The 24,462-nt window shown below is 43.7% G+C and overlaps 1 protein-coding gene across 3 annotated transcripts; it reads left to right on the forward strand.

Annotated features, from left to right (window-relative positions):
• The first annotated feature begins 2,323 nt into the window (after positions 1 to 2,323).
• Positions 2,324 to 22,627, forward strand: SCTR (secretin receptor). 3 transcript variants are annotated; one of them, XM_079311199.1, is made up of 13 exons: positions 2,324 to 2,519; positions 5,971 to 6,097; positions 10,132 to 10,242; positions 14,116 to 14,219; positions 14,501 to 14,598; positions 15,581 to 15,713; positions 16,524 to 16,677; positions 16,766 to 16,826; positions 17,338 to 17,407; positions 20,055 to 20,146; positions 20,240 to 20,378; positions 20,556 to 20,597; positions 21,551 to 22,627. In XM_079311199.1, exons 1-13 carry the CDS (start codon positions 2,478 to 2,480, stop codon positions 21,725 to 21,727), a joined length of 1,350 nt encoding a protein of 449 aa, XP_079167325.1. In that variant the 5' UTR covers positions 2,324 to 2,477; the 3' UTR covers positions 21,728 to 22,627. The 3 variants fall into 3 exon arrangements, with proteins under 3 accessions (XP_079167325.1, XP_079167323.1, XP_079167324.1); XM_079311197.1 differs by lacking the exon at positions 21,551 to 22,627 and having other exon boundaries at positions 2,356 to 2,519; positions 20,556 to 20,985; XM_079311198.1 differs by lacking the exons at positions 2,324 to 2,519; positions 21,551 to 22,627 and adding an exon at positions 5,503 to 5,621 and having other exon boundaries at positions 20,556 to 20,985.
• The last annotated feature ends 1,835 nt before the right edge of the window (positions 22,628 to 24,462 follow it).

Raw genomic sequence — 24,462 nt, forward strand, 5'->3', positions numbered from 1 at the left:
AATTTTTAAATATTAATAAATAAATATTTACCATCAAAGTTTGTTAATGTTTGATAAGTGAACAATCCTACAATCAGAGCAGCACAAAAAAAAAAGTAATTTCTTTTACTTACTCCTCAAGTTAAAATGAAAAGTCTTTCAAAATCTTGTGAACAAATTGGGCTGTTTCTTTCCTAGTTTAAATACCAGACTTGAAAGAAATTCCAACTGTGACAAATTGGCAAGGGGTACACTGAGTAGGTATAAAAGCAAATGCACATAGCTATTGTTTAATTAATCAAACATCTCATTTGGGATTCTATGAATTCTCGGTAACAATTCTTTGTAGTCTGCTGCTGCTGTTAGGTTTCCCAGCTCTCCCTATCTGTCCCACTGGGCTGGCATCTGCTGTGAGCCAAGCAATGGTTTGCACAGGTGAGAATTTCCCAGGTTTTATTTTGCATAATGTCTTTCAAATACTCAGCCTGTGCATAAATAAATGGGAGGATCACAAATTATTAATCCACATGTTGGTGTTTAAATCCAACATTGAATATCCAGACTGCTGGGCCTATTTTGGACAAAAACCCCACACTTCAAAGTATGTTCAGAAGCAAAGCTCTCTCAATTACATAAATGCAAGAAAGAGTGCTGGCTTTCAGGGGAAGATGCTGCAATATGAATGGAATAATAAAATATTCCTTCAGCCAAAGGAAGAGAGAGAAAGACTCGGCTCCCCACTGAGATGATGCAACACTGTCAGTGTGGTTTCTTCAGACTACTAGAGTGACATTGTCTGGCTGCCTCTCAGATCCCCTTTCAACAGTTTTTTTAACCCTTTGATATTTTCAACCAAACTCTGTGGGAAAGCGGATGTCTTCAAGAAATAAAAATCCCTATAAGTTTAGTGTTGACTGGGGCAGGGAAGACTGAAGCTTTTTCCATTTTGAGGGGAAAGATGCTGTGTGAGTGTGGTGGATGAGCAGAACAAAGCTGGTGTGGGGTTAAGCAAACACTGCCACTTGCCTGACTGCTGTTCTGGGACTGTGGGGAGATATGAGGGTGGTATGTAGGGAAAGAGGGAGCATTGCAACCCAGTAATCTTCATGATTCACATATAGAGATGACCTGGAGTCAGGATGGGCATGGAAAGGGCAGTATGTGCTGGGAAACCCAAATTTCTTCATTGTGCTGCTCAGCAGATGACTTGTTTCATCCAATGGCAGGATTTTTAGTGCAGAGGCAATTAGCCATATAATTTTCCTAGCTATTGACTTTAATGATAAACCTGGAGAACATCTATGTTCTGGGCCAGCCCCTCATTAAATTTGACTTGTCTGGTGATGGTAAATTAGAATAGGTGGTAAAAGATGTTTTGAGACAAGTTGAGGACTGTCATGCTCTGAGAAAGAGCCCTGGTACACAGTGGAAACTTTGGCTCTTTTTTGAAGACGTTATCAGTATTTTGCTAGAAGTCAATGTGACAAGCAAGGGTTTGGAGCACCTGCCTTGGCAGCTGGGAGCTCATACTCAGCTAAACACACAGCCCCTTTACAAGAGTTTTGCCACAGAAGCAAAAAAGGAGGAGGAACAATAAAGAGTGCTCTGCTGACAGGTGAGAGAACTGCCAAGGAACAACCTTTGGGAAACCCAGGATGTCTGGAATCTACATCCCAGCAACAAGGTACCAGTGGTATCCAAATGCAATGACACCTTGCAGCCTACAGCATTGGGATGAAATGCAGACTGGCTGTTTCTTCAGATGCTGGATGAGAGGATGAAATCTAGAGAATATTTGGAGTCCTCTTTGGAAGGGAAGAGCAGATTCCCTGTTTATCCCAGACTAGAAGTTGTCTTCAGCTCTGCAGCTGTGCTCAGCTGGGCTTGGTGGGACATGGATGCAGATCTGTCATCTTCCTGATTTCTGGCTCTCAGGGATGTGTGCTCCCTGTGGGAAGCATGTGCAGAGCTGTGGAGAGCAGAGGCAGTGCAGGCAGCCTGAGTCACATTCCTCCAACTCGGCTTCTCAGCAGAGCACTTATTCCAGGGCTGTGCTTCCCCTTGATTGATTGTCCCTGCCATTGTGGGGCTGACATCTTACAGGGGAGTCCTGCCTGGTCCCTTATCGTGGGAGCATGAGGAATGATCATTCCCTAGCGACACCCGTCGATAGCAGTGAATACCAGCCAGGAAGGGAGGCAGACAGCAGGAGGAACATGCTCAAGAGAGGTGCTGCAATTCTTGGGACAGGGAGCTTCTGCAGAGGAGGAGGAGAGCTTGCAGGGTGGACGGGAGGGGGGGTCCTGTCACTGTTGATGCTCTCTAGAGCTCAGCAGCTGGAGAGAAACATTGGCTAAGGATGGTCAAAGCTGGGAAGGGAAAAAAGCAAGGAGGGAAAAGGATGAAGTGAAAAGAGCTAGGAACCACGCTGGAGAGCATACAAAGAGCCTGCTGACCTCTGATGCATGAGGGATGAAGAAAACTGACTGTGATTGACTATGTGGACCATCTGGGTGATCTTCTGGATTTCAACTGCCCCGGTAGGTGCTCAGATCTATTTATTCCCTTTTGCATGGAATCACATGTTATCTGAGTAATTCTGAGCACCACTGTTCCATGAAGTTGTGGTGTCTCTGTTTTAAAAGATCTGTGTAGATCCTGGGATTTTAAAATTTTATTCTTGCTTCTGCTGCTTCCTGCACTAATTTGCAGTGGCCAGATGACTAGATGCTGGATGCCTCATTTTCCCCACCTTTATAAAGTGTTGCTAACCCACTTCGACAAATACAGCAGGTGCTGTGATGAAGGAGAAAAGATTTGACCCCATTCAGGGAAGCTTTACTGATTTACACCAGCAATCAATCCCTTAAGGGGCCACATCTAGCAATACCCATGTCTAGCATTCAGACTGGACTCAGATTGAAGGAATGTGAAGCAATGTTTATACCACAAAGTTTGGTTTCTTCCTTTTTAGCTTTATCACTTCACAGAGATTTATGTGGCAGATTGTCACGGCTGAGCTCCAGGCACTTGGATCAGACAGAAAGGAGAGTGGAACCTGGGCTATGATCTCCAGATTATTCAGATTTTGAATGCATATAGTACAAGGGGTGAAATATGTCTAGCTTGGGTATGAGAAGTTAGGAAAGGATCAAATCACTGTTTCATTGCAACAAATGGAAAAATCAATTTATTTCTCACAGCAGGAGATTTGGTTCCAACTGTGAGAAAATCTGAGCTCTGCCTAGACATTTTAATTCAGAGTGAATGCAATCTTCAAACCTTTTTCCTTTTGATAATCTTCTGCAATAAAAATTGTGACTGTGATGGTTTTCTTGTAATTTTGGTTTCTTATTCTTAGTGTTATCTAAAGGACTCTGTAAATAAATGTCACTGCTAAGGATGTCTCCAAGAGCATCTCCTTCTATTGGTTCTTCCAATCTTTCAAAATGCCTATTTTGATGTTGCCAGGCATCTTTTGTTCCTTAAATCCTCTCATTACACTAAATCCACTTATTTTAAAATGTAATGGCTGTGAATTCTGAATAGTGTTTAGATCCATTTATTTCACACTTTAAAAACTGTGTTGGCAGTTGCTATCAATACTGCAGCTTTTAGCCCATTCTGGAGATCCATTTATCACAGTTGTATCTGGAATGGATTTGGTATCTCATCTTTAAACAAAATATGAGGATGCCTCTGTCCTGATTTCAGTTGGGATAGAGTTAAATATCCTTTTAGCAGCTGGTGAAGTGTCAAGGAGAACAAAACTGTTTCAGGGAACTGTTTGGGAAGAGACATAGAAACCGCACGTAGAGGAGCCCCTTTTCCTGCTGGTTCTCAAGCAGCAGGGGCAGCTGTTTGCTCCCACTTGTGGATGGTAAACAGCAGTGAGACCGAGCCCAGCTGGTGGCAGAGTGGGATTATCCGGCCCCAGCATGGGAAGCAGATTTCTCATCGCTCTGCAAACATCCCAGAGCTCACACCCAGCCTGCCCCTCGGATGCCAGTGTTGGCAAAGGCTGCCTCAGTGTTGGTGGAAAACAAAGTCTTTAAACCCACAGCTGGAAGCTCTCTGCTTTCCCTGGGCTTAAAATCCTGTCAGTTGCACATCTGTTACCAGGAAGTGGTATTCAGCTAATTAGAATAGGGTGGACATCACTCTGTGGGGTAAGAGTAATTGTAAGGCACTACCTATGCTGTGAACAACACATTTAGGGTAAGAAAGTAATGCTGTACAAGATCATCAAGATGATCTTCACAACTGGGTGTGCTAAAAATGTGTGGCCTCAGTCTAGCCATAAAGAAATAACACAGAATTTAAATCTTTCTAAAACAGAAACTTTTTTAGGACCAACATTTCTTAAAGGAAAATGGTGCCCACACAATGTAGAGGGTTTTTAAGATGGAGTATTCCCCTGTTCCTGAGATCATTGTTACCATGATTCCTAGCATTTATTTTTACATATGTTTAATATCATCTTAACAACCCTCACGCAAACCAGAATGGTTATGTTGGTCACTTCAAATGCTCAGCATTCAAATCCTGGCATCACAAGAGAGTTTCTTTCATATAAAATATTTGCATGTGTGATCCCAGAAAATTCATTACATTGTGCAAAACCAGGTGGTTTCTAGTTCATTTATTCCATGATACACAAAGACAAGGGAGAAAGATACTGAAGTTAAACACACCAAACCAATTAGATGAGGTATGATACACTGTTGAAAAGATCAAACTCTGTTCAGAAATACAAAACTCAAAAAATTTCCAGCCAAAATAATGGGAATATGGTTTCTAATGATTCATATACTAAAATTTAATTGTAGAAAAGTAATAGTTCTCATTACAAGGTTTGTAGGGATTGTTCTTTCTCCCAAATCTAATCTGAAAGTGATCAACAATACTACAAGATTTATTAGGTTGAGCAGTAATGTGATGTTGCTGGGTTAACTTTCTTGAACAAAGAGCATAAACAAACTCTATCTGATACTTTTCAACTAATGGAGCCTGATGACTTGCTCTTAATCTCTTCATTATGTGTGTACATATATATGCATTTATATATATGTACATAAAGGTTCCATAGTGAGAATTTATAGAGATTTTAGGTTTATCCATTAGAGAGAAATCATCTAATTCATTATAATGGGCATACACTTCTATTCAGGTTTATTGTGTCAAAAATAATAGACACTGGTTAAATAACAGAAAGGGTAGAAGTACTTTTTTTTCTGAATGACATAACAGTTAAGACCTTGTCCTGCAAATAATTTTGCAATGATTTTCAATACTTGTCATTTTTAATGGTCTGTATCTGTTTGGTTTTTTTCACTCATTTTGGTCCAGCTGCATAAAACATAAACACACATTTAATTGCTACATAAGGATTGAGTGAACACTAATATTTCCACATGGTTTTATGAGAAAGGCAGATGGGAAGATGAGAAAATGACCTTAGGACAAGCTACCATCTAGGTTCTCACAAAAATCTGGGTGAGATTCTGCTTTCAGGAGGGCTCCTGCAGCTACCAGATGGTAGCAGTGAAACAGGCTTGGGTGGTCTGCAACCAGTGGTCTTATTTGGATCACTTGTGCCCAGGAAAATGACCTGCCAGGTGTATGGTTTAACACTGCCATGGGTGAGTGATTAATTCTCTGTTACTCTAGGAGACTCCAGCAGTGTCCTGGATGTTTCTGCAGTCTTTTGGAAGAGCATCCTGTTCATGTACTTAATTTAGCAGAATAACACATTTTTCTCAATGTCAGTAATGTCAGCAAAAGGCAAAAGACATAAACTCAGTCTGTGCTTGCCTGCTGCTGCTATAAAACTGCAGAATTAACTGGGAAAATTATCTATATTTCAAGGAAATATCCTCCACAATCAAGTAATAGATTTGCATGGGAATATAAGCATAAAAAGGGTAGATTCTATTGAGATTTTATAAGTTTTAAGAGGAAAAGTGATTCCACTGCTTTTAAAATTTGTAGATCAAAGCTATTCCACCTGTCTGTGACCTTCTTAGCGTCCTGAAAAGGGAGGAAGAAAAGTGTGTGGAGACTCTTTCCCTGGAGGAAAGGAACCAAACGACTGAAAATGATCTGCTCCTGAGCTCAGGTAAAGGCTGAACAAATGCACATGATAAAAGCTGCTCTCACTTGATGCCTCAAACTCAGAGACCCCAGCATCCCTTCCCATAGGAGGCATGCACTTAGTATACATCTCTCCTTTGGGAGCAGAAAAACAGGTAAGATCTGTTACAAGGCTTTGAGAGCAGGGTTTTGACTGTGACAGGAAGAGTTGTGGAAACCTTCTAACCCAGTTGCTTGACTGTAATCTTCACAACTAGGGAAGACACCAGCAACAAAATCCTGCAAATTGCAATAATCTCTTCTTGGACAAGGATAATTTAAAAAGTCACCCCAGCAAGTACAAATTTACTTAACTATATTTACCTTAAAAATCAATGAAGACCAGAAGCCAACATTTAAATCACATGTTTTGATGGTCCTCGTTGCTTCCTCCTTGTTGCAAGTTACTGTCACCTAACAGAGACCTTGAATTTCAGCAAGCATTTATCATCATATAAAGGCGTTTTTTGGCCTGGGAAAGTTGTGGTACTGAGTCCCCATCATGTGGACAGCTTTGCTTTCACAGCTGAGCTACTGGGGTCATGTGCAAGAGTATTAAACTTTGCCTGTGAACTGTGTGTCAGTTCCCCCAGGCAGCTGCTGGCTCAGCATCTCGGAGAGAACATTGGGTGTGGGCAACACATGTGACTATTTTTGTGTGTGATCAGCCATTGCCACTAAGGATGGGTTGTGTCACTCACAGCATCTCACAGACTGAGCTGATTCTGGGTGACCTTTATGGACAGTAACATGGGCAGGATACTCAGCAGCATGAGAAACAGCTCCCCTGAGATGTTCTGTGTGCAGGCTATCCTGGCCACAGTTAGGCTACCACAGGGAACTAGAGTTAAGGTGTTTGCTTAGCTTCAAAGCCTTCCCCTCTAACAGAGAATGTTGGAGACACAAAACAGTTTCACTATGACCTGGCCCAAGGGCAGAACTCTGAGGGAAGCTCCATTGCCTGTTTTTTAGGATGTCTTACATTTCTGTCTGTCACTGTTTTATCCCTGTCCCTTGCAGACTGAAGGGTGTGAGCACAGCTTCAGGGTATTACAGCCATGTAGCAGTGACAGGATACCTTATGACAGGCTTCCAGTACTCCACAAGGCAGATCTGTCTCATTGCATGTAAGAAGTTTGATGATATGAATAAATCAGTATTGTTTGTTTCCTTCAGTGAAGAGGAGGGTAGTTTGTCAGCCTATTTATTTTTCTACTTTGATCCTGTGATATGGCTCTAATGTTCAGCTCTGTGTTTCCTTGGCACCAAAGCTCCACACCAGATGCAAACAAGTAAAACTCCACAGGACTGTGCAGGTGTGGACCCACACCAGCATTAGCAGGCAGTGCCATTTTACAGTCTTGTTTTATCTCAGTCAAATAGTAGCTTCTCAGCAGAGACTTAATCCAATTTTAAACTGGATCCACATGTTAAAATTCACCCAAGGCTTTTTTTATTGGAATTTTTAAACGGGGTAATTCTACCTAAAATTCTACCAAATTCTAAGAGAGGCTCGTTACCTTGGTAAATTGGGGAGTAATACTTCTGTTCTGGGAAATAACACATCTGAAAATACCTCCAGCCTTTAAGGTGTCTGCATCCCCGAAGTCTGTGTGGAGAAAATCTCATACAAGGATTTCAGTTTGAAGAAGAGAGAAACAAAGTTGAGGAATTCAGTGCATACCCTTGGTGGGTCATGCAGGGAGGAATAAAGGTGGCACCTTCCACATCTCATCCTTTCTGCACCTGCCCCAGATGCTTTGACTGATATAGGCAGGAAAAAAGACAAAGCAGGGGACAAGCTCCCACCATGCCATCTCTGCTGCAGTGCTCACATCTCTGTGAAGATGGCACAAACAAAGGAATTCATTGCTGGGGAATCAGACACAAAATACCTGAGCAGTGAGTGTCTCTTCTCCTGCAGTAAAGGAGAAAAGGGATTCTGCTCTTATGATAACATTAGCTTGGGAAAGGGAGCAGTGTAATATTAACATAACCCAAGTCACAGTTACACTGTTTTTTGTGCATGAGTGAAGACAAGAAAATTCTCTTGGGAACAAGGAGCAGGGCAAGGAAGCCACTGGAGACCTGGAACCCCTGATCAAGGTGACAGCGTGTGTTGCTGCTGGGAGAATGCTCTGAATGCTGCTTTGATCCCAAAGAGAGCAGGGCTGTGTGAGGGAGATGCTGCTGTGCTTTGTCTCCACCCCGAGGCTCTTTACTCAGCTGGGTGTGGGAGACACGGGCTTTCATCCATGAGGAGTGGCAAGAAGCACACCGGGAGCAGGAATAGCTCGGCTGCTTTTTGTTTTCTCTTCCTGGATGGAAACCACCCAGCATCATAATTTTGCCAGGTGTTTCTGTGCATTGGGTCTGATTTGGGGGTTTTATGCCTGTGATGTTGGCATGAAGGCTCAATAAACCAAACAATGCAGCATGTTAAGTCATAAATATCACCCAAGGTGAAGTTTTGCTTGCCTTTACACTTTTGCTTTCCTTTAAACTTTTGCTTTGAAGTAAATCCTTTCCAAAACTTATAAACATTGGCAAAGGGAGGACACCAGGGCTGAGGTGCCTCCCTGGCTGTGAACAGCTCTGTATTTTCAGGCACTAGGACTGTTGCACAGGAGGAAATCAATACATTTCTAGAAATGTAAATATTTTTGTCAGGCTAATGGAGGTTGTCCTTATAAAGCATTAAGTGTTTGTGAGACTGCTTGGTCAGCACTTCCTCCCCACATGTCTGGATACAGCAGGCACAGGGTAGTCCTGACATGCTCCAGTGGCCTTTTTTCCCCTGTTACGTTGCAGAGAGCTCAGAGAAGGCTGTGCTAAAACCATTGACAGGGAGTGGAGGCAAAGGGGAATGAGTCTGAATGACTTCAACCTCTATCTGGAGAAAAGGAAAATAAGAAATGGTATTTCTCCTTGGTAAAAAGAGCATCAAATGTAGGTCTTCCCCACTAACACTCTGCACCTCAGGCCAAAATTAATCCATGCCAGCATCCAGCACCTAAGCAAGATGTCTAAGTAGAGACACTGCTCCATTGGCCACCAGATGAGCTCCCTGATGCATCTCTACCAGCCCTGCCAGAAGGGAATACAGTCAAGCTGAGTGTGCAGCTGGAAAGAACTCCCTTCCTCCCTGCCTGTGAGAGGGGACCATGACAAGCCCATTCTTGAAATAAGCAGCCCTTGCACCTAACTGAGTGAAATGGGGTGAGTCTGGGCAGCCAAACTCAGTGAGTAGCCTGTTGGCATTGTCCACCACAGCCTGAGCAGAAAGAGAGGAGTATTGATGTTGATAAAAGGAAGACATTGATGCTGTTCCTCTCTATCCTTTCCCCAGCATGATAAGATTAGCTCAGCTGGTTAGGGCATAGTGCTAATAATGTCTGAAGCTGTTTAAACTCCTGCTCACAGAATCACAGAATGGGTGAGGCTGGAAGGGGCCAATGGATCATCTGGTCCAACCTCCCTGCTCAGGCAGGGTCATCCAGTTGCATTTTTTCTTATTTATGAAAATATTATGTGAGGAAAATATTAGGGAGACTCAAAGTGAAAGCTTTAGAAAGACTAAAAATAACTTTAAAAATTCCCATGTGATTTCCTTCATCTGTCAAGGACCATTCAGCAGCTGCCAGAAAAAAGTCAGGTAGCAAAAGGCCTGATGCAAAGTTCAGAATTACTGTAATTGCTATTTGTGTGTCTAGTAGAGAGCAGTGGGATCAATGACAAGAATGGGACAGGTCTGGGAGCTTGCTGGGGCTGGTTTGAAGCAACCAGGACCTGCTCTGTCCTATCCAGGTCTCAGCAGGATTTGCTCTGTCTCATCCATCTTGCATTTCAGAGCAGTGAGCATCTTTGTTCCTGTAGCTGCCTTGGTCCATGGAGGATGTTGCATTGTGTGGTGCTGCTTGGAGATGTCTCCCAGTGTTTCATTGTTGGAAGAAGCTTCATGGTGCTCTGTCACTGAGATTCTTGTATAATACAAGATGTATTTCCTTGTTGCCCCCTCAGGCAGATGTGCTGGAATGTGGGATAACATGAGCTGCTGGCCTTCAGCCACTGTGGGACAGACTGTCAATGCTCACTGCCCTGAATTCTTCCAGATGCTGACTGGGCAAAAAGGTAATGTTAAAATGATGCTTTTCTTGCCCAGGTTTTTTTAATTAAACACTTATTTTTTAAACACTTTATTTTTTATTTATTTATAAAGGCACCACAAACAGGTCTGAATTTGAAATGAAATTTTTGCTCTTTTAAAGAACGATAGTTACTTATCAGTTCTGTTTCCAACACTAAGCTAAGCATGAAAAAGCCTGGAATTAAAGTACTAAGATCTTTTAAGTGTTTGTTTTTTCCAGCCAGATGGAAAAAAGTGCAGAAATTAAATGCTGTCCTGAAAAGCAGGTTTTTAACATGATTTCTTAAAGAAAAGGGTCTTCTTCACTCAGGTTCTGTGTTTATTTCTGTCTTTACTTTTTAATACCTCCTAGAACCTGTGGCTGTCCCCAGAGGAGCTTGATGGGGACAAAACCTCACACAGCATTAGGTTCACATGAGTTTTGGCAAAACATCCAGCTAGGCAGGCAGAAAATATCCCCTCTTTTGCCTTCCTTAAGAGGAAATTTGCACTGGGAATTTCTCTTTTGCTTGTGACAGGATCCACATAAATGGCACATGGAAATTCAGATTTCATGGCTCACCAAACAATTCAGTCAAACAGAGGTGGCTCAAACAACACCTTTTGTCCTTTATCTGGAATATTTAATCTAGAAATGAAGTGAAATTTACTCCCAGTAGGCTACAGTAATCATGAGGTATTAATACCACTTTCTGTTCATTTCTGCTTTTCAGTAATGCCTAAGAAATGCATTTACATTTCTTTTTAAAGAGTTGATGATTCAAATGAGAAGAAGATTTTGCATTCTTCAGTTATAGGGCACAGATTAATGAGTCCAGTACTTACAGAAAAGCAGACAGATCCATTTTATGACGGGAGGAACAGGAGACAAAGTATTAGATTGTCTAATAAAGATTACATAACTCAGAGGAGAAGCACTTAGTGCTCTTTAAATGAAATCAGACATGAGCCACTCAGATTAAAATAGAAACCTTGCTACTTTCTGTACACAGGAACATTATCTGCCCTTTGAGCCCTTTAAGCTGGTTTAAAGCCAAAGGATAAACTACACAAAGGCACAGATCGCTGAAGAAACCATCCATCTGGCATCCATATCTTTAAGTAATGATCCCAGCCCTTAAACACAGTAACTGAAATTCCTGCTGGTACAGCCACTAGAGGGAACTGCTCCCTGCCTCAGGCCTTCTCACGGGGAAGGAAGCAGGAATTTGTACCTCCAAAGGTCATAATTGCATCTCAGATGTTCACTGCCTTATCTTGGAGGTTGTCAGCTTAAACTTCAGTTGCCCTCCTTATCAAGAAACTGATAAAAAATAGTGACAGTATTCAAAACAGAACCCCAAGACCTGGTCCATCACCACTAGCATCTTATTTCAGTCTCTGTATCTAGCATTTTGGGTCAGAGTCAGCAATAGTTTAACATCAATCTCATGGCCACCTTCTTTGATTTTATACTGTGGTTGGCTTGGGAATTCTCTGTTTATTTACTGCTACAGTCATTGGCCTGCTTGAAACAATTTTGAAAAAGAAAAACAAAGATCTGCTTGCTTTAAAAGAAAAGCAAAGATTTTCTCTCCTCAGCACTTACAAAGCAAATGGGCATCCACAAATGCCAAAGGCCCATATGTTAAGGCATGTGGGTGTCTCTGAGCTCTGCCCAAACCCTGTCTCTGTGCTCTGTGTCACATCTAGACTTGCATTTGCAGCCCTGACTCTCTGGTCCTTTTCTACATAGCAGACCAAAGAAACAAAATGATCTGGGACCAAGTAACAGAACTGACAATGGTGTCTCAGGCAAGGAATGAAGGAAGGTGTGAAAATCATGAGGATTCAGAGGCAAAAATCACATCAGATGGTCCCAGTTCCACAGCCATCCCTTTAGCCAAAGTTCCTTCTTGCCTAGGCAATTCCTAAGTACCAGTAAAAACCAAATCAAATCCTTAGACAGACTGCAGACCCCCAGTCTGCCCTGGGTGGGCTATGCTGCAGTTTCCCCAGAGTGTGTGTCAGCCATAATGAAGGAGCATTGCTAAAATTTCCTCATGCTAAAATGCTAAAATTCCATCCATACGATGTGCCTGCATAATCTCCTGTGCTCTGCATGTAATGCAATAGCATGTGCACACCAACAGAGAACTTCACCTCTTCTTGTCTGATCTGCTTTGACAGCCTTGAGCACAAAACAGTCACAGGCAGGTTTGCAAGCAAAGTGCTTTACTCCAAGTTAAGTAAGTGTGTCTTTATAGTTGATGCTGAAATAGAGAATCTGCCACCACACCACCTCCTTGCTGGGTGCCAAGACAGGCTGGGGAGAACCTTTTGGGAAAGCTGTTTTTTTCTTGTTGTTGCTGCACTGCAGCAAAACATAGAAAACCTGGCTTATGAAGCAAGCCTGGCCCTTTCAAAGATGCTAAGATGGAACAAGTTGTTCAAAAAGGCATCAGAATAATAGTGTGATAAGGACACACCCAGAGCTCTTCCCAGTCAGGTTTCTAAGCATGTTGCTGTGCCTTGCAGGTTTATAGAGGTGAGTTCAAATCAAGTGCAGACATGCTGTCAGGTCACCAGCCTTAGCCCAGAGATAGCAGGAGCCCTGACTCTGGCCTGACAATTCCAGCAGGGTGCCAGTAGGGCAAACCATTGCCAAACATGGCTGCATTTGCATCTCCCTCAGCACAAAGTTCCCTCAGCACTGCAGATATGTTTTGCAAGAGCCAGACACCCCAAAGTCCTCACGGCTAAATGTGTGGGAGAAAAACAGATTTTTATGGTGCCCTCTGGCAAGGCTTGTACTAGGAAGCACTGCTGGTTTCATGTCCCCTTTAAATACCTGCTAGCATTGCCATTACTACAACAAAGCCAGGATTTCACTCCATGTTTCCAAAGTATGATTCGTGACAGAGATCAGTGTGATTAGGACAGTGGGCAGTGGTTTTACTTCTTCAAAAAAGTTTCTCTTCAGCACATAACATGCACATCTGTAGGGCCATTTTCTTCCAGTGACATTGTAAGTGGTGCTGGGCAGGACTTCCCACTTCCACTTTGGAACCAAACATTAATATGGACAAGTTCAAAACTATCCTATTCAGCCATGGGCAGCTTGCTGGGCATTCATGTCCCTCAGCATTAGGAGTCTAAAAGTCAGACATCCCAGCAGAAGAGGGTTGGACAAACTGCCCTCTGTGGATACTTGTCCAAAAAATGAGTTGAATTCTGCAAATGCCCATTTTTCTCCAAAGACAGCCACAAGGGACACAGTTGGACTGAAGTACTCAGCTTTCCAGAAGTAGAGCTTAAGTGAGGGGAATTTCTTCCCAACCTTTAATTTGCAAGTAAGCAAGGAAAACAGCAGTGTAAAATACTGCCCAGTGTGGGGAAAAGACTTTTAGTATTCATTTAAATCTTACTGAAAATCCCTGACCATCTCCAGTTTTGTGTTCTATTTGGAGCATGACAAACCACAGTAAGGAGGTGGGAACATTCAGCAGAGTATCAGATTTGCATGGAGTTTGAATCTGTGATTGAACAAGTCATGTGTTTGCTGATCTTGGAATAGTGGCCAAGAAACACCAGATGTACTGAGCAGTATTATTTATGTTGCAATTAATAAAAACACATCCATCACAGTCAGCCCCGAGTGGGTAAACAATATTGTGACCCACACAAGTACACTGGGCAAGTATCAACAAAATCAGCTCAGCTGCATTTCACCTCCAGCTATGCAGAGTGCAGTGCCTGGGGTAACACACTCTCCTGGCTCCTGGAGCAATCCTGCATGGTGACTGAGCCCTGAGGCCAGCAGATGCAGCTGGAAATGGTCACATCCCATTCTGCCTTTTTTTATTGTCACCACACAGGTTTTGTGTACCGAAACTGTACAAGTGAGGGCTGGTCAGAGCCGTACCCGAGACCTGACATTGCTTGTGGCTACAATGTCAACGACACAACCAACGAGGCCAGAGTGAGTCTGAGTGCCCATGACCACAGATCTGCTGCTCTGGGACCCTGGGGAGAAACACTTTTAGGAGAGACTGGTTGATGTTGTGCTTTAACCCAGGTGGGGCTATTGCTATTGGTGGTTTTCAGCATGAATACTTCCTGCAAATGATTGGAAGTAGTTGCTCAGGGTGAAACTTCAGTAGCAGATTTATTCATTAGATAGAAGGGGGGATTTTTCTTTTGGTGTGGGTTGATCTCTACCAGGCAGGTAAGGTAAAGGTGTGATTATATGTTCCCCTGCAGCGTTCCTATTTCATGACCCTGAAGACCATGTACACCGTCGGATACTGCACCTCCCTTGTGACACTGATGCTAGCCTTAGTGGTCCTGGCCTCCTTTAGGTGAGGAAAACATCTCTGGTTTGTGTTTGGCCAGGACTTCTGGTCATCTCAGCTGACATAAATCCTTCTATTGACTTCTGGGCAAACTAGAAATTGAAGTATATCTGAAAATCTTCGCAGAAATCAGTGACAAAATTTATCTCTGAATCTTGTCTCCTAGAAAATGTCAGAGCTGCTCATTATATTGTGCTCTCTTTTTATTTTCAAATTATAGTTGGATGCATGTTGCAAATGGCATTTGCATCAACTCCCTGCTGAGGTCTTCCCATGATTTCAGTGTCCCTTGGTCAGAGTGTCTTTCCCCCTGCTGCTCTTTTCCCCACTAGAGACTGTAGCTAAAATTTTGTTCCAAGTGCCATTGCACTAACTTCTGGCAAGGTGCTTCAGGTTTCTATTAGCAAGCTGACATTCAGCTTATCTTCACTCATCCCTGTAACTTGGAATTTGTACTGTGCTGCTTATTCAGTGAAATTCATTTCCCTTACAGTAAATGTCAGGGCGGCACCTCTGGGCAAAAGGAAACCTAACTACTTTGCAAATTTATATTCAGGCTGCACATCTTCTGGACACAGACTATGTGGAGATTTAATACAGAAAACACTGCAGGCACAAGTGCAATGTGCTGGTAGAATAAATAAATTCATCCAGGTGTGAATAAACACCTTGGGTTCATGTTATTACAGAAAGGAGGGAGGGAGGGATGCTAGAACAAGCATATTGGCACAAAATCACAACTTTCCTGGCAACATCCAGCTTGTTTTAGTACCTGAGAGGAGCAGATATGACTAGATTTTAAGGTCTTCTCTAGGATATCCCTCTTGGGAGATGCATTAGTCTTGCTCTCACAGACAGAGCAACACTGTCCTTCATTTGTCTGTTTATCATTACTAAGGATTGAAACCTGCTGTTTACAGCCACAGGCTCCTTACATTGGTCAGGAATGTCACTTCACTGGATCTCTCTCTCTCTTTTACTTTTGCAGAAGACTTCGTTGCACAAGGAACTACATCCACATGCATCTCTTCACATCCTTCATTCTGCGAGCCTCATCCAACTTCATCAAGGATGCTGTCTTGTTTTCCTCTGAAGACATAAATTACTGTGGGGCATACACGGTAACCAGCTTGCTCCACCCCTCAATTTCCCAGCTAGATCCTAGCAGGATTTAGTGTACAGTGCAGGAAATCTCCATCCCAGCTTTACACTCGTCATGAGGAGTTATGGGAGAAGAGAGATATGCTCTGCCCCTTCTCTGAGAACACATTAAATATTGCTGACTTACACTGCAGGGTGAGACCTGATAGTAAGATAAGGGCTTGCACTCAGAGAGTCTGGGACATCCCAGATTTTGAAATATTTTTGCCTTTTTCTTTTTATTGGCAGCAAACTATTTTGAAAATTTGGTGTGAGGAGGGGTGAGCAACACTGGAGATGATGGTCAATGCTCTAAACTAAATTATAAGAATTAGGGAGAAGAACAAAAATAGACTTGTTTTGTTTTGATTTATCCCACTGGTTTTGCTGGATTTTGCTGCAGAAAAATAACATATTGAGAATATTTTAGTTTGTCTTTATTAACTGCTTTTCTTGAGGAAAAAAGGATTGACAATATATTCATAAGTTTCACTAAGGTGATATTGGTGTTACTGGTACTAAGAAGGTGGTAAGAATGAAATTCCCCTGAGACAGTAACCTGAATCCAAGTGTCCATGACACATTCAGTTTTTCTAGTGAGGCAGTTGATTAATGCATTTAGGAGTGCCAGCTCTGCTTTCTTGTCATGTGATGCCCTGTCTCGAGGACACTCATTTAGTCCCCTAATTGCTATAAAATCTCTATTTGCCAAGATTAATTTACAGCTCACTCTCTCTGTTGGAAGGTAGGCACAAACCCAGGCAGGAGCTAATTACCCTCTCTTTCCCCAGGCTGGCTGTAAGCTCACCATGGTCTTCTTTCAGTACTGCATCATGTCTAACTACAGCTGGCTCCTCGTGGAAGGACTGTACCTCCACACTCTCCTGGTGATTTCTTTCTTCTCGGAAAGGAAGTTCCTCTTGTGGTTCATCGCCCTCGGATGGGGTACTGGCTCTCCCTTCAGTGAGAATAACTGGGGTTTTCTGCCTTTGGGATGGACTTGTGAAGCACTAACTGGTTTTTCTGACTGCAGGTGCCCCAGCGGTGTTTGTGGCTGCATGGGCGACTGCCAGGCAACTCTATGAAAATATTGGGTGAGTGGTATGGAGGAGGGGAAGCTGGCATGCCAGGGTGAATGTGCAGCCCCTGTGCTGGCTGTTCCATGGGGTCCTGCTCGTTTCTAATTGCTGGGAGCAAGTAAATCAGTCAGCATCCTGCAGTGGTGGGAGCCTGGATCCTGGAGTGGGTGTGAGTAGAGGTAGAGCTGAGCAACACGAGAAAAAGTTTCCAACTCCATTTGAGAGTTTTCAAGGGTAGGTGGTAGCCTTCAGGTATGAATTCAGACCACGATGTTTTCAGTATCTATATTTAACTTTCTGAACTGTGAAACTTTGTTTCTTTCTCTTCTCCCTTTCACAATTTTAACAGTGTTTGTACTTTAAAGGAAGGACCTATTTCTGTCAGGCACGTTGTACCACTCAGTGAGGACAGAAAATTAGTTTTGCTGAAAAGAGAGTAAGGGCCTATCTAAGGTGCAAAACAGACTAAACTTGTTTGAAAAGATACCAATGTTTTGATAACTGACTGCACCTTCTATTTTTACAGGTGTTGGGACATTAACACTGATGCCAATACCTGGTGGATCATTAGAGGCCCCATAGTTTTGTCTATTTTTGTAAGTCTTTTCTGGAAGAGGAGATTCAAACTACATTTTCAAATGCTGTGAAGTCAGAGCTCATTTACTCAACATGCTTTAGAAGTGGGTTAATGAACTGATCTTAGGCATGTGTCTGAACTGGTGTGACCCACGAGTTACTGCTTAAGCAACTTCTGCTCAGCAGGACTTAGTCAGTAACTAATGCCCCAAAGCTAAGTTCACAAGGAAAGCCAGAGTGTTCTCCCAAGAAGCGAGAGCCTGAAGAAGATCAGGTTTCCACATCCTGTTGATTTCACATGGACTTGGCTGTTCTGTGGAAGCTTGTTTTGGACTGTTTCAAGGAAAGCTCTGGAGGAGAAATGAGTGGCTGTACATTTCAGCACAATTACTTTTGTGTTTGCTGGTCAATGCCTCTCTCAGCAAGGCCAAAACCAACTTGCCTTACACGACCACTGGCTTTTGTTTTCAGGAATGAAAACAGCTCACAGGCTGCATGCACCACATATTAGTGACAGTACTGAGGCACTGTTCAGTGAATTAAGGCACAGGGGTTCAAACTCAGTGTGAGCCTGCCCAGTGCAAGGCAGTAGTGATGACAGGAGCAGATTGGTGTGTATAATGTTCAGCACCTGTGTTTTGAGCATTTGTTGGTACTCTCCTTCAGAGCCTTAGGTACCAGGGGGCTGGAGCTGCTGCTTGGGATTGTTGTTCTGTCCGATGCTCTGGGTCAGACCATGCTGCAATTATGTCTGAAACCCTAGCCCAGAAATGTGAACTGCTGGTTACTCTCAAGTAACCTGCTGACACTCCAAGTGAGACCCCAAAGGCTGGTTGAGGTTTTTACGTTTCCAGTAAGAACCATTTTGTTTGCAAAACACAAACTGCAACACTTGCACACTTCTTGGAAACCCAGGCAGCAGAGGTGGTGGGTTAAAGTTCTGCTCCTATTGGCCAGTGAGAAATCCTGCATCCCCACAAGACAAGCGGCAGACCGCACAAGTGATTTGGGATCAACTTAATGAGGCCATGACATCTATTTTTCTATATGAAACAACTCTCATGGTAGGATCCAATCAGCAATACATAAAAGACAAAACGGCACAGGCGTTCTGCAAGACAAATAGTACAATCTTAATTTATCTTTTGGTGGCCCCCACCCGCTATTGCCTTCCAAGTGTCCTCAGGATGCTGATCCCTCTTTGTTTAGCTACTGAAGGCAGAAGCCGCCAGCAGACTCTGCAGGTTTTCCCCAAAAGAGGCTTTACTCAAGCCCATAACCAAACAAACAGCCAGATCTCAAGAAGCCAGATCTAATCTCTGTATTCCTCACAGCCTTCAGCAGTTCAAAGGGCAGAAAACCAGCACCGATAAACACCTTTGCGCTCCCAGGCTCATTCCTGCGCTGCCTGCGGGCAATTCCTTCAGGCAGAAATCCCGACGCTCTCCCTCCCCCTGTGGTTCTTATCAGTAAAAGTCCTGCTCAGCCTACACTGCTCTTCCCTGGCCTAATGGTTAAAAATCACAGAATACGCAGATCTGAACCTCCTCTGCTGCCCACCACCCCTGAAGTATTTCTTTCCTTCACGTTCTCCACCTCTAGCTCCTCGCAGTTCTCCTTTCCTCTTCCCTCCCCAGCTTCCCCAAACTTCCAGCGCTCTCCGACTCCCTCAGCAGCCACAGCTGTTCCCTTTCCACCCAGTAACTTTAAAGAACTTCAGGGGCTTGCTGTGTCTGCCCCATCTCCAGGGCACTCGGCTCTTTTAGGGAGACCCACCCCGGCAGAGCCGTGCTCCGATGCCCGCCATGGGCATTGCAGGGGATGCAGCTCAGCAATGGTGTTTCCCGGCTCAGGGAAGGATGCAGGGTGCTGCAGAAGGGGCACAGGTCTGCAGGCTGTGAGCCAAGGGCAGCTCAGCCCCAGGTCGCTCCCCACGGGGTGGGAGGCACTGCCCCGGACAGGGACAGACAGACAGACAGACACGCTCAGGCGGCTCTGCCTCCCCTGCAACTCCCACTCTGTGCCTGAGGGTCAAACGAGCAGAAACAGCTATTGCCTCATCTGCACCCAAACTGAGCAGATCAGCATTTTTATCTGATATCCACCCTTTGAGAGGGGGAAAATGCAAAAGCAAGAACTCCAGTGTCAGCTCTCTCCTCTCCTCTCCTCACTTTTAACAACTTTGCCTCGTAATCGCAAACCACAGGGAATGTTTTTGGCAGGGAGCAAAGAGCAGTAGTCCCAGTTAGCAAGTGATAGCTCCAGTGCTGTCCCTTTGCTGGCATCCAAAGTGGGGCCAGGCTGTGCTGAGGCTGTCAGAGCCCCACAGCCAGCAGGACCAAACCGATGCTCCTGGTTTCCCTGCTCTTTGGTGATTTGCCTGGATAACAAGCCCTGACCATCTCCAGAACTAAAGCTGCAGCAAACCAGCAAAGAAAGCAGTCAGCACTCAAGCCCAGAGTGGCCAAACAGGCTGGAGAGGCAAGAACAGAGACTAGGATGGGAACATGGACATAGGCAGGCCAGCCCCTACCCCTCTATTCTTTCTGTTTGGCCCAAACTCCCCAAAATGGCTCTGCTGATACCTGCCACTTACATTAAGTGGATACTGGGTTTGTTGTTCGGTGGGTTGCATTTGCATCCTTACTTTGGTCTTTTATTTTTCAGATTAATTTCATTCTCTTTGTCAACATTTTAAGAATCCTGATGAGGAAGCTCAGCTCCCCTGAAAAACGGAGCAGTGATTTCAACCAATACAAGTATGTTCCTTACATCCCTTATAGGACATTCAAGGCCACCTGAGCATTTCTTATTCCTTCTACACCACCTTTTCTCTCTGTTTTCATTCTCAGGAGACTTGCAAAGTCAACACTCCTCCTCATCCCTCTCTTTGGGGTCCACTATATCATCTTTGCTTTTTTCCCTGAGGATGCAAGCAGCGGCACAATGGAAATTCAGCTGTTTTTTGAATTGGCTCTTGGATCATTCCAGGTAAAATTTGACAAGCTATTATTTCTTTAAAATAAGTAAAAGAGGTAGAACATATAACTCTGCAACAGACTTGAGTTTCCAATGGCAATTGGAATTGTCTGATTTCCCTTGAGATGCTTCATCCCCATTCAAAAGCTGAAACTGCAGTCCTGTGACCACAGTTCTTTTATCTTTTAGGGCTTTGTTGTGGCTGTACTTTATTGTTTTCTTAATGGTGAGGTGAGTTTTGTGAGTATAACATTCTTCTTTATTGCTGAAGCATGCCTCATTAATCAGTGGGATACATCCCCCAGTAAATTACACCTTTTGTCTGAGGGTTTTCTTCCCAGCTACATAACATCACTCGTGAAATTCCTCCTAGACCTGGCAAGCCTAGGTAATTGTATGCCAGATGCAAACTTCACCTCTCAGCTACTGCAACCCTTTCATAAATCAGATAACATTATAACTGTCTGGGAACTGAGGGTGGGAGCACCATCCCTCACACAGTCACACTGACAGCTGACTGGTTCTGACATATGATACCATTATCTGCCATCCCATCCATGGCTGTTTTATTTACTCAGTCCTTAGGAGGGAATTTATCAAAAGCTATACCCAGTCCAAGTTGATTTGGATTCTTATAAGGTAAAGCATTTTGGTAGAGGAACTGTTTCCCTTGTAGTTGCATGTCTCCCAGCTTCTGGGCTAGAATTTGCACTCTGAAATGCTGCTGCTGCTAGAGGTGGGGGAAACATACAAACCTGGAAGATCTAGAGCTAACTGGAAGGGGAAGAGAGGGAAAAAAAAAAAAAAAGGAAAAAAAAGCAATCCAGTACCTAAGAAAAAGTCATTTTGAAATGAAGGAGGGTTTTGAAATACTCTGACTGATCTTTCAGTAGGGTTCAGAAAAAATTATGGAAAAATCTAAACCAAACACTTCCTAAGTCCAGCTAGTTTCTGTGAACAGTTTCACCTGCAATTAAATAGGGAGTTGTGTGGCTGCAACAACAGTATCACCAGAAATGTCAAGAAACAGGCCCTATCTTAACCTCTTGAACTGGGGTTTAAATAAATAAGCCCAAACCTTGGCAAAAGTAACCCGCTCTCATTTTCCTGTTACACTGCTCTCTGCAGTGCAGGGCTCCAACATAAACTAGCTGAACTAAGTATTTTGTGACCTTTCTACCTAGGTTCAGCTGGAAGTTCAGAGAAAATGGAGGCAGTGGCATTTGAGCAAACACTGGCGACAGCATCTCAGCACCTCAGCGAGTAACGGAGGAAGCGGCTTGACTCAAGAGATGCAGATGGTGAGGTCCAGCCCAGCAGAGCACAGGAGAGGAACCCTCCAAGGGTCAAGTGTGCTTTAACCCTGTGCACCTGAGGGTACCTCCTCCTTGCTCAGATACACACGGCTGAGTCCCATGGACTGAGCTGGGAGCCTTGTGTCCACATCCAAAGCGGGACTTGGCTGTAGATCAGCAGCTCTTGGAGCACATCTGCTCGTGTATATCCTGTGCAGCACCACTGTTATTTTGCAAAGCAGAATGGGCCAAAATATTATGCTCTTCCTTGAGCCACAGTAATTTGTGTTTCTTTCCACACCTGCTGCTAGTTCTACCTTAAATGTGACCTTTCATTTTCCATGTGGCTCTCCAACATGTTCCAGGCTAAGTCAGGCTGGTGGTTTTTTGAAGTTCTCTATTTCTCCTGCTGCAGAAGTTGGGAGGACATTGAATTTTATATGAAGAAGGTTACATGCCATCCTCCATGGGTTTGAAATGCAAAATAATTAATCCCTAGAATTTATCAAGGTTCAAAGCATTTCTATTGTGGTGATGGATACTGAGAACATAAGGCACAGCTGAGCTCCAGTTTCTTCTCTGACTGCATATCTATTGCTCCAGGGACAGTGGCAGGTTTTTTTCTGACAGGTTTTTGCCTTTGCCTCTTTTAACAATGGAGACCTTGTAAACACCAGTGGTCCAATTTGGGTATTTGTATCATTTTGAAATGGTAAAAAAAGCTATTACAACATATTCCAATGTGAGGGATCACCAAGGGTGACCAAAAAACTTCAGTAAGACAGCTTCAACTGAGCTTTAGCTGTCTCAAGGACTTTCATTTCTTCCCTTCAAATACAAGCTGGTCAAGTCTCAGAGGTATAGACACAATAGGGATGAGCTATCTGGTGAAAAACAATACCATAGTGGCTACCAAAAATCTCTTTAGGGTCAACAGTCCCTCAGTGTACTGAAATCTGCATGGCTGTGCACTGTAATATGCTGTCTGAAAGTATCTGAGCTATCACAGCTGTATGCTCTTAAGGACATAATTAAGCAAATTTTCCTGCTTTGAAAGAGAAAGGGATAAAATAATTCGTCTGACAAAAGAAATCAAATCTCCTACGTGAATTTGTATCCAGATTTTCCTAGTTGGGAAATTTTTGGCTGGGTTTCCTCAAGGGCAAAGATGACTGAACCGAAAGCAAATGGTGTTTATCACTTCTTCCTCCTCCCAATCACCTACAAGACATTGGCAAAACATGCATGGCATGTCAAATACTGCCTGAGCAGCATTCCCCAACCCCCTCTGCCAAAACTGCTCCAACAACCTTTTAAATCACACCAAATGCCTACCTGGTAGGCCTCTGCCATTTTATCAGAAGACAAACATGCAGAGAAGTTCAAAAGATACATTCAAGCTTAAATTACCAAAGCAAGTTTTGGAGTGCTGTTAGCTCTGATTGAGACTCTAAGACTTAGGAAAAAGAGTCTTTTTTTCACTGTCAGTGCTGGCAGTTCTCCCCCACCCTCCCTGGTGCAGCAGGTGAGGCACAAGGAGGGCAGCCAGGAGAAGAAGGGCACTCAGCAGCAGGGAGAGCTCCCTGGTGGCTCCAGCCTGCCTGGCTTTCTTGGCTCATGCAGGTCACCCAGCAGAAGTGTTGAAAGTCTTTATGATCAGGAAAAAATTAACGAGATGTAAATCTGTAAACGGCAAGTGTTTCAAGGAAACTTCTTTTATTGGAAATGGCAAGTTTTCATGTTGGCTTTGTCCTTTAAAAACCAGCCAAAACAAATGGAAGGAAGAACAGAAGCAGGATCAGTCCCATGACCAAAGGAGAAGTGAAAGCCCCTCCATGAAGGTTGGAATGAAAGATTTCACTTGTTGCTGACTCACCCAGGCCAAGCAGAGCCTCTGAACTTCTCTGGGGGTTCACTCTGTCCCAGTGCATTTAGCAAGACAGATACTTCCAAAAAAATGTAACCTTTATTTTCTTTCTGACCTTTGAATGAGACCAAGAAGGGTAAAACAACTTGTACGTGTCTTCTCTGAGAATTAAACATTCATCCTTCTAGCCAAAGCAGCTGTTTGTTCTAGATATGTATGCCTCCTTCCAACAGGAATGAAGAAATACAGATTCAGAGATACAATAACATGCAATTAATTAGATCTGATGCAATTATTGGCTCTCACATGAGCCAGTGTAAGAGCTCAGCCCTGCAGTGAATAGTGCTCCAGACCAGTGCTCCACAAGACTGGGAAGAGCCCCAGGCTGAGCATGAAACTTATTGATGCAGGGGCATACCATATGCCCCAGAAAAAAAACGCTGCTCATTTTTATATTTTAAAACCCCCAGCTCAAGAATAGGTGGCCGTTTTAGTTTTGTCTTGCCTGAAACAACCGAGAAAAAGGAAGTACTCCCAGATTCCCTATAACATATTTGCTTCAGGCATCAAGCGCAAGCCTTGCTTGTAGGAAGAGCTGAGGCTCCATAAAAACTCCTGGATGTCAGCTGGAATTTGGAGTCCTCAGCTCTTGGGGAAGAGCACATCCACTCGGGAAGATACCAGGAGCAGGCAGCCCCTGGAGTTATGATGCTGTGACCTTGCCCTGCTTTCTGCTGGGTGTAGGAAGCTGCTGCCAACACCACCACAGGGGAATGGGTTCTTACCTCCCCCATCTCCTGGGCAGGCTCTGCAAAGGCTCCCTGCTCTGCTGGGGATCTTGCCTGTTAGCTGTGCTGGAGGATACTAGAGAAAAGAGCTACTTAGCTCAGGGGTTATTGACATGTTTATAAGCAGATGAAGAGGAACAGGAAAG

The sequence above is a fragment of the Erithacus rubecula genome (genome assembly GCF_903797595.1).
Source record: "Erithacus rubecula genome assembly, chromosome: 8".
Lineage (NCBI taxonomy): Eukaryota > Metazoa > Chordata > Aves > Passeriformes > Muscicapidae > Erithacus > Erithacus rubecula.